Source organism: Siniperca chuatsi, linkage group LG22 (genome assembly GCF_020085105.1).
Source record: "Siniperca chuatsi isolate FFG_IHB_CAS linkage group LG22, ASM2008510v1, whole genome shotgun sequence".
In the NCBI taxonomy this organism is placed as follows: Eukaryota; Metazoa; Chordata; class Actinopteri; order Centrarchiformes; family Sinipercidae; genus Siniperca; species Siniperca chuatsi.
This window is the reverse complement of record NC_058063.1, coordinates 20,044,071-20,054,430: the sequence shown is the minus strand read 5'-3', so window position 1 is coordinate 20,054,430 and position 10,360 is coordinate 20,044,071. Positions and strand designations below refer to the sequence as shown.

At 39.7% G+C, this 10,360-nt stretch overlaps 1 protein-coding gene and 1 long non-coding RNA gene across 2 annotated transcripts in view; one reads left to right on the top strand and one right to left on the bottom strand.

The window, feature by feature from the left end:
• Nucleotides 1-4,728: 4,728 nt before the first annotated feature.
• Nucleotides 4,729-10,360, bottom strand: part of LOC122870698 — a gene marked incomplete at its 5' end in the record, with an annotated part of 30,190 nt that continues 24,558 nt past the window's right edge. Inside the window, 6 exons of the mRNA XM_044185060.1 lie at nucleotides 4,729-6,594; nucleotides 6,673-6,794; nucleotides 6,901-7,017; nucleotides 9,004-9,321; nucleotides 9,520-9,624; nucleotides 10,156-10,264. Coding sequence (XP_044040995.1) covers nucleotides 6,520-6,594; nucleotides 6,673-6,794; nucleotides 6,901-7,017; nucleotides 9,004-9,321; nucleotides 9,520-9,624; nucleotides 10,156-10,264 — 846 coding nt within the window. The remainder of the gene's footprint in view (nucleotides 6,595-6,672; nucleotides 6,795-6,900; nucleotides 7,018-9,003; nucleotides 9,322-9,519; nucleotides 9,625-10,155; nucleotides 10,265-10,360) is intronic.
• LOC122869706 lies at nucleotides 7,024-8,706 on the top strand. The gene is made up of 2 exons (XR_006376387.1): nucleotides 7,024-8,133; nucleotides 8,185-8,706. It is a non-coding gene; the product is annotated as an uncharacterized LOC122869706 (long non-coding RNA).

Below are 10,360 nucleotides of genomic sequence, written 5' to 3'. Positions count from 1 at the left end.
TACAGAGAGCTGAAAGGAGGATAAACTGAAGCCATTTCCACACTAACAGAGAAATTTTATTCTTCGGTTTTAGCATACCATCCACACTAAGCTGGTATTTTGGACCAACGAAAGTGCATTCTCTCCAAAGTGGATGAAATTATAAATACTTGTTTTACGTTTAACACAAATAACATTTATTTCCATTGCTAATTAATTTGTCATTGTCTATGAAATGTCAGAAAATATTGAAAAATTAATCCAGGTTGATGTCTTCAAATTGCTTGTTTTGTCAGAAAAACTGTCCTAAAGAAGTATTTTCCTTCCATAGAAGACAAAGAAAAGTAGCAAATTCTCATATTGGAGAAGCTGGAACCAGTGACTTTTTGCCATTTTTGCTTGAAATGTGACTTTCAATGTGACACAATGAATTAATTATCTACATTGCAGTGCAGATGGAAAAAACAGCTGTTAATGTGTGATTGTCGTGCTAATGTGATTTTATAGATTGTTCTTTCCTTCTCTTCTTTAGTTGTGAGTAAACGGAGGAGGGAGCTTGTCGGACCTGAAGCAAAGCGATCTCGTTCTCAGTCTCCTTGTGTCACTGCTGACTTCAAACTGCCGGCTTTTAAACCCAACAAAAGAAAAGAAACATCACCAGAAGCTTCAACAGAAACCATCAAGAAGTTCAACACAAAGTTCTCAAAACTCCGTTTCTGATTGATCCTGATTTCAACTACTGATTTATTTATTTATTTAGTTAAAAATGTGAAAACGATGAAGCCGGACAAGTGAAACATCTGCAGCTTTACAAACCACTGCATAGATAATCCACGTTAGTCATAGTTGCTGTCTGGCGCCTTGTTTCATGTAAATGATATCAATTCTACATCTACCATAATACCTAATAAATATTTTAATTAGCATTTTTGTTTGCTGATTTGTATGGAAACTTGTGATCTACAGCGCAGCTACGAAAAGAAATCTGCTCAATTTACAAAACAGGAAGAGGGCGCTGTTTTTTGTAAACAATAATTAACTGTCAAAGTCAAATCAAATCAGATTGTTATAGGAGGATATTGTTTTTCTTTCCTTTTGAAAATGTTTCTGAAATGCTACATGCAGGTGTAAAATGCAATTTAATTAAAATTAAAATGTATATGTCTAGTAAATAATGACAAATGTATGTTTTTCTGTAAAATATTTGTTTGTGTTAAGAGAAAATCCTTTTGACACATTAAGTCAGTTATTCTTGTTCGGTTGATTCTGTAGTATAGTTTGCTTTGTTCTGTTTCTGTAAAACGTAAATTATAACCTGAGAGTCTCACATATGATAGATAGATAGATTAGATAGATTAGATAGATTAGATAGATAGATAGATAGATAGATAGATAGATAGATAGATAGATAGATAGATAGAAAGAAAGAACATTGTTACCTGGTGAGGCCTCTCTTAAGTTGTCCAGGGTCTGGTGGGAAGAACTTTACTATAAACCTGAAGAACAGATCGTTACTGTCTGACAGAGAGAAAAGAAAGGAAACATTAAAAGGTACAGAAGCAGAGAGACAGGGAGAAAAAAGAAGATGGAGTGAAAGATGTTGAAGGACGGTAAAGAAAATCCTTTAGTTATCAGAAACATTCAAATTCAAAATCACCAAATACATGGTTTTCACTGGACTGGAAGGGTATGAAAATCTGAAAAGTAACTAAAGCTGTCAGACAAATGTAGCGGAGTAAAAAGTACAATATTTGGCTCTGAGATGTAGCGGAGTAGAAGTATAAAGTTGCATAAAATGGAAATACTCAAGTAAAGTAGAAGTACTTCAAATTTGTATTGTACTTGAGTAAATGTTACTTTCCACCACAGATTAAAACGCTGAGTTGTGCGCTACAAAATAATTATACAACCGCCAGCTGTTTCAATGAATGACATCAGTGAACTGTATTGCAGCATACAAAGACGTGTTCCTGTTATTTAGCCTCCCCTCATTGAGAGACACGGGGTGGACAAAATAATAGAAACACCTGTCAGTATGCATGCAGTTCAACAGCACCACAAACTACATCCTCCAAAATGATCATACCGGTGAGTCAACACCTCTCCAACTATCCAACAGAAACTGAACATTATAACCTTCATGAAGGGAGGATTTATTGCAGGACTGTTTTATTAGACCTAATCAACTGAATTGTAGATACAATATATAGATATGCTGAAGCAGAAAAAAAACATGAAATTTAATTTCAGTGGGACTTTAAGATAATAGAATTGTTTTAGATAAGAGCTGAACATACTGTAGATACTGTATTCTGTGCGACGTGTGAAAGAAGTTATTTAAACAATGTTAAAGTGAACTTTAACGACTGAGAAATTAAGCTTATTAATATAAATATTTTTTAATTAGAAACTCTTAATCTTAAAGTCACACTGGGAAGTTTCTTAACAATAAAGCTACAACTTCTTTTCTCTCTTTTTCCTGTTGACAAAACTCTGCATTTTGAACCCTAAAGTTTTGACATTCAAACTCTGCAATTTGCTTTTACCTGTAACCTCTCCAGCTGACAACCTGGGAAATTTAAGTTCAGGGACAGAAAGGATCACTCCCAAGGCAAACATGGGGAGAGGGCTTTTACCTGTGACCCAGACTCAGGGAAGATCTCCCAAGGCAAATGGGGGGAGGGGCCAGACTAAGACCGATTCACAGACCCTATATGAATCGGGAACCAAGAAGGAGCTGCAGCACCTCTCCCTTCTGGCCTTAGAGGGAAGCTCGCCAGTGAGTGTCTAGTGGCCTAGACTTGATCCATGGGGCTTGGCTGGGCACAGCCGAAAGAACTACATGGGGAGGTAACTGGGAGGAATGGGCTGCCTGATCTGAACCTGAGTGGTGCTTTGCTGTTGGACTTCTGTGCTAGTCATGGACTGACCATAACAAACACCACATTCGAGCATATGGTGGTCCATGAGTGTACTTGGTACCAGAACACCTTCGGCCAAAGATCGATCATCGACTTTGTGGACACACCATTAGATCTGCAGTCGTAGGTCTTGGACACTCAGGTGATGAGAGGAGCAGAGCTGTCAACTGATCACCACCTGGTCGTGAGTTGGATCAGATGGTGGGGGAGGCTGCCGGGCAGACCTGTGTTGGGATTTACAATGGTTAAAGGGTCACCAAATTGTGTAGGTGCAATCAATTAATTATAGCTATCAGAATTATCAAAGATAATCATAAATACTAACTTTAATGAATAAAGTCCTCTGTGTGTTAGTGTGAGTGATCCAAAATGGCATCAAACAAAATTTAATTATTTCAAAATGGTAGCTGAGCAGCGGCCACATGGTTAGACAAAGAAAGGAAATTCAAAATGGTGGCAAGGCCATGTACGTTAGAGTGTGGCTCTGTTAAGGGCCAAATTGTGTGTACGTGTGAACTGTGTAGGATAAATGGTGTCAGGTTAGAAAAGAGGATAGTTAGTTGCATGCAAGACCCTGTGTCTGTAACAGTCCTGTACTTAGCCGTGTACTCTGCTATGCTATGTTATGCCCAGTTATATGTCCAGTGATTACGTTACCAGTCCGTAAAGGAAGAAGTTGCTTTGCGGCCCTCCTTTTTATCATCTGGTGGTTCAGTTGGATTAGCCTGGCAGGGAAGAATGTTTGTTCTGATTCATGAAAGTCCTTGCTGTGCAGTCCGTCTGTGCAGATGGAGGAACCGGGCATGTCTGTTGTTCTCCTTGCAGTTACTTCTTAAAGTTAGCTGGCAGACTTTGTGTAGTAGCTATTGGCGCTAATTACTGTTGCAGAAATCTTACGCAGGCCCTCGCGTCGCTGCTGTAAGAGAGTTTGGATCTGCTGTGTGTCTGCTCCACGCAGATTAAATGGTGGTGTTGGCAGCAAGTTAAAGTCCCACATATGAATGAATTCAAATGGTGGAGTGCCAGTGGTCCCAACACCTGGTTAACCCAAACGTGTAGCAAGGGTGAACTGGGAACGTCTGGTGGAGGCCCCAGTATGCGAGGTCTTCAACTACCACCTCCAGATGAATTTCCCGGTGGAGGTTAGGGACATGGAATCCAAGTGGACCACGTTGAAAGCAGAGCTTGGCTCAGGCTGTATTCAGCAGGAAATGCTGACCCTCACTGGGGATATTGTTGAGCAAAAGAGCACTCTGAGTGGCATACCAGTGTGGTGGTTCCCATTTTTAAGAAGGAGGACTGGAGATTGTGCTCCAATTATTGGGGTATCACACTACTCAGCCTCCCCAGGAAAAGTGCTGATATTGCAGATCCAAATGGCCAAAATGACTTTGCTCTGTAGGGTGGCTGGGCTCAGCCTTGGAGATAGCGTGAGGTGCTCAGACATCCGGAGGGAGCTCAGAGTAGAGCTGCTTCCTGCAGCTCCTTTGCATCAAAAGGAGCCAGTTGAGGGCGTTTGATCAGGATGGAAACTGGGCACCTTCCCCAGGAGGTTTTCTGGGACACGTCCAACTGGCAAGAGACCCAGGGGGAGAATCAGAAAATGCTGGATGGATTATATATCTCATCTGCCCTGGGAAAGCCTTGGGTTCCACCAGGAGGAGCTGGAATACGTTGCTGGGCAGAGGGATGTCTGGACTACCTTGCTTAGCCTGTTGCCACTGCAACCCAGCGGAAGAAAATGGATGGTAGGAAAACACGAGGACAAATTTAAAACTAATTAAAATGTTTTTATACTACTGTTAATGAACCACGATCAGAAATCATGTGAGACACTCAGTTTTTAATTGACGTTTTTTAGAAACAGAACAAAGTAAACTGTACAACAGAAACAATTCAACAAGTTGGACCCTTGTTTAAAGAAATGGCACCAGATGACCTTAAATGAAACCAAGTCAATCATAAAAGCGACCTTTGGAAACTGTCAGGTACCTTTTATGATTTTCCCAAAAACTACAGGTTTAAAAAACTGACTTAATGTGTAATTACATGTCAAAATTCTATTATTTTCTGTTAATAACACAAATATTTTAACATAAAAAAATACATGTCTGTCTGTTCTGCATGTGCAGAAACTGGGAGAAGGTGCCATTTCAGAAAAAATTTAAAAAAAAAAAAAGGAAAGAAAAACAAAAACATCCTATAACATAATCTATGATTTGTAATGACTGACAGTTAAATGAATTATTGTTGACATAAAAAATTATCTCCAAAACTAGAAAAAATAAGAAAACTGTCTTCACATTGTCATTGAGAGACAAAATGTTTGCTAGTGTTTGTCTAATTGTTAAGAAAACATCCTCATATGGTTTGGTTCTGTACAAATTCAAGCTGAAACATCAGATCTCACAGTTTTTTACTTGCATGGCTAATAAAGCTCAAGTAGTTGTTGACACTTTTCTAATCTTTTTACATCATCCGCAAGAAGAAATTCTCTGCTTCATTTATACAATTTAAAAAAACGAGTTAATGAGCTCCCAGAGTAGCAGTTCATCCTTCAAAAGGTGCTACACGTTACAACAAAATGTTACCAGATTTAATTATGTAACAAGATTATACCTTTACTACCTAAATAAGACCAGGGTGAAGATGATATATTTCACTACTCAAATAGAAACAAAGAACGGTTATTAAGACCATATAATTTCCTTCAGCACCGCTGATTCCTGTTCCTATCTTTCTCAGAAGTATAAACATGATGAATGTATTTTACTATCTTTCATTAAACATTTAGTGTATAAGATTTAGGAGGCTCTATTTACAGAATAAGGCAGAATGAATATAATATTCATAAGTATGTTTTCATTAGTGTATAATCACCTGAAAATAAGAATCGTGACCTTAGAATAAGCTGTTTATATCTATAGAGGGAGCGGGTCCCCTTTCACAGAGTCTGCCGTGTTGTACCGCCACATTTCTACAGTAGCCCAGAATGGACAAACCAAACACTGACTTTAAATAGGGACTTTCATGTTTTTTGCGACAACTGTAGTTTCTCCAACATGCCTAAAAGGGGAGGGTGAGGCGAGCAGTATTCAAAATGGTTGCAAACTGCAATTTCACCACTAGATGCCACTAAATCCTACACACTGCTCCTTTAACAGCAACTCTACTCTTGTTTGTGTGGGGTGACTAAACTAATCATCTCAAAAATGCTGTTGTAATTATTTATTAATGAGTAAGAGAGGTCATGTAGCACCTTTTAAAGTTCTAAACTAATATGTAACCGTTGCTGACTTGATGAAACTCAGCTCATGTTTCCGGTTTTTCCAGAACACAACAGATGCAACATAACTGCAGCTGTGGGCAGAGCAAGGCACCAAAACTGTAGAGTTGGAGGGAGTTTGAATCCCAATGGGGCAATTCATGCTAAAATATTTATTAGGTATTATGGTAGATGTAGAATTGATATCATTTACATGAAACAAGGCGCAACTATGACTAACGTGGATTATCTATGCAGTGGTTTGTAAAGCTGCAGATGTTTCACTTGTCCGGCTTCATCGTTTTTACATTTTTAACAAAAAATAAATAAATAAATCAGTATTTGAAATCAGGATCAATCAGAAATGGAGTTTTGAGAACTTTGTGTTGAACTTCTTGATGATTTCTGTTGAAGCTTCTGGTGATGTTTCTGAAAGAAGAACGTAAACAATGTAAGGCCAAGTGTGTGTGTTAGTGTGTTTAATGTTGTGTGTGTGTTTGTGTGTACCTGCAGGTTGTCGTAGTGTCTCTGGCTGCTGCAGTGGAGGTCCTTGGCGGTGCTCTCGTTCAGGTAGAAAACAGAGCAGAGGTTACAGAAATACCCTGATTTGGGGACCACAAACTCCTGACCTGAAGAGGGAGACGGTGAAAGTGAAACAGGAGGAAAGTCACAAAACATTTGCATCTTTTGTTGATTTAAAATAAAATAGGAGTGTGTTAGTGAGGTGTGTCTCACCAAGGGGGTTGTTGGGTTTAAAAGCCGGCAGTTTGAAGTCGGCAGTGACACAAGGAGACTGAGAATGAGATCGCTTTGCTTCAGGTCCAACAAGCTCCCTCCTCCGTTTACTCACAACTAAAGAAGAGAAGGAAAGAACAATCTATAAAATCACATTAGCACGACAATCACACATTTGAAAAAAGTTGTTTTTTCCATCCGCACTGCAATGTATGTACAGCCAAAACAATAAATCATTTAATCTGCAAGAATTTAGATGCATTGTTTCAAGTCATATTTCAAGCAAGTTTGTTTGTCTCCAATTTTAACAGCACACCTATTTTCCAAATACATTGACTTAACCAGATCATGCATTTCTCTGTCTATAATAGAGCCCTTCATGCCAAATAGAACCGAAAGCTTTCTTGAAATCAATAAAACAAGTGAATATCTTACCATTTTTTGTTTGGTGTACATGTTAATTAAAGTGTGAAGGGTATATACACGGTCAATGGTTTGGTGTTTTGGGAGAAAGATGGAGCGCTCTTTTAGAATACTACAGAATAGCTTACCTAAACTGCTGACACAGATGTCACAGTAATTACTAGGGTCTGATTTGTCCCCACTCTCACTGCACCCTACATCTCTGGGGTGCTGCCTTTGAGCATTTAGTTTTTAATGCTGTCCAGACCACAAGCTTTTCTCGGCAGGAGAGACTTTATCTGTGTGGTCAATTCTTCCCAAGTAAGTGGGAAATCAAGGGGTTTTTGGTTGTCTTTAATTGTTTCATCTGTTTGTAGTTTTTCTTGTTTTTCTTATAATACATTGATGTGCATTAATTTAATTTATTGGTATATCTCTGTAGAGATTTTCAAAATGTGCTCTCCAGCTGTCACCATTTTGGATGGGTAGTGCTTGTGGTTGCCTTGTGTTGTTCCACATATCCCAGAATTGATTTTGATTAATGGCCTTTTCAATATCTTTATATCTTTATCTTTCATGTGGGTATAATTTTGTTTTTTGTTCCTTATTGTACGTTTATATTTGTTTAAAATGTCATTATACCTAGTGCGTAAGGCTGGGTTGTTTGGATGGTGATTTTTTTTCCATTTGCTATTTTTCTCAGATCTTTTCTGATCATCTCCCTGATGTCTCCCAGCTCAGAGGTAGCAGGGGGAGGGACTGTGGCAGGAGGCTGGTCTACAACTTCAGCATAGCTCGGCAGCTGTGGGTGGGGAGGGGGATATGGGGCAGGTGCTGCTGCATATCTCTGCTGCTGTGGGTGAGGAGGGGGACAAGAGGCAGGTGCTGCTGCATATCTCTGCTGCTGTGGGTGAGGAGGGGGATATGGGGCAGGTGCTGCTGCATATCTCTGTTGCTGTGGGTGAGGAGGGGGATATGGGGCAGGTGCTGCTGCATATCTCTGCTGCTGTGGGTGAGGAGGGGATATGGGCCAGGTGCTGCTGCATATCTCTGCTGCTGTGGGTGAGGAGGGGGATATGGGGCACAGAGTATCTTTGCAGATGTAGATGGAATCAGTGAAGAATATGAGGTTGTTCTTCTTCCTTCCTTCTTTTTTGTTGAGCGTAGTCAGTGAAGAGGACCTCTGGGTTTTCACCGAGTGTCTTCTCCTTGTGATTCTCCCTAGCTGTTCCACTCTTATATTTAGCAGGGTACTGAATCTCCTTGCTCTCTACTTTGAGAGCTGTGCTTCCTTCCTTCCGTCCTTGTTTACTCCAAGGGGAGCTAGGCTAATCATTTACTGTTTGTAGGCTAGAAAAGCTTGCAAACAAACAAACAAACAACAAAAGACAGAACTATGCACAGTTTACCAGATATATTAATGTTACCAACAAGGATTCTTTAATTTTTCTTCTTGTCTTTATAAAGTAATTCTTCTGTTAGCTTCTCCAGTTGTTTTGATTTAAAAAAAGCCAAGTTATTCCGTTATTTGCCGCCCTGAATGTAAAACAAGTATTTACGATTTCATCCACTTTGGAGAGAATGCACTTTCGTTGGTCCAAAATACCAGCTTAGTGTGGATGGTATGCTAAAACCGAAGAAGAAAATTTCTCTGTTAGTGTGGAAATGGCCTCAGTTTATCCTCCTTTCAGCTCTCTGTACCTTTAACGTCCGCCCTGCTCCATCTTTCCTTCTCCTCCTCTCCTTCCTGCACACATCCCTTCAGTGTCTGCTGGGCAGGAGCTGCAGCCGGAGCACCCTGAGAACCAGAGGCAGCGTCGACGTTGGCTTGGCTCGCTGCTTCCACCTCTGTCTTCTGGATCTCCGGCTGGCTGTCGCTCGACAACGTAGACGGATCTTTGTCCAATGACGAGGAGGCATCGAGTGATGCAAGAGGCAGCACGTCAGCGCCAGCTGGTTCCTTTTCTTCTTCCCTCTTGTCTTTTGCGTTCACTTTTTTCCCTCTGGTAGATTTTCTCACTGTGGTAAAAGACAATGAATTGGTTGACAAATGAGGGGAAACTGCAGAATGTTAATCTTAGTTTCATGTTTTAGAGCTTCATCATTGGAAAACCAGCTAAAGATGAGTGTTTGTAAAAAATTATACATTTTTAAGTTTGAGATCAGATTTCGGGTAATGACATGATTGTATAAAAGATATAGAGGTGTTTGCGTTACCAGGGGTCTGTCTGGCTCTCTTCTTGGTTGGGCCTCTTGTCCTGGGTGTTACCGCTTCCTTTTCCTCTTCGACCTCATCTACCGTCACAAAGTTCATACTTTCCTCTAAAACAAGACCAAAAAAAAAAAAAAAGAAAAAAGAAAAAGAAAGTTTCAGATAAACATGAACACAAACTTTTTTTAAAACAATTTCCTGTAGAAATATTTTAGAGATATGGAAGGCAAAATGAAATTTTGACACCCAGGTTGAATGCTGGGTTGGGAAGAGAGGCTCTTATTTTGGCGGGTATAAAGTGGACAGTACTTTCACTTCTTTCTTTACTTTCATAGGACAAACTGAAATAACAACTGGTGCGGCCAATAGGTCCTTTTCACAGCAGACATTTTGACTTGTCAAAGCTGGAAAAGATAGTGAGAAACTAACAATAATGAAGTTCCAGAGCTCGGGTATCACTCACTAATTTAATTACTGGGTCACTTAATGGAAAAGAGGCAAAATGTCTGCCATGAAAAGTGTCTACTGGTTTGAAATCAAACAATTAGTTAAAGAGAGATAATTATCATTTCTCTTGTGGGTATAATGCAAATATACCTGTGCAAGCTTACAGTATTATAGACTGACAGAATAACACACACCTGTGTCATCGGCGTGTTTGCGTTTGGAAGATCTTGACGTTTTCTCAGCTTGCTCTTCGTCCGGCTTCTCTTCCTCATCATCGCCAGCTTCATCTAAAGTCACCAAAGTCTAGAAACAGACACAAGAGATCTTTAGCATCAGTGTTTCTGTATTTGTTTGTGTTTTCTAAATGTGTGTTTTACAGTGCTTCACTGTAATTTCCCC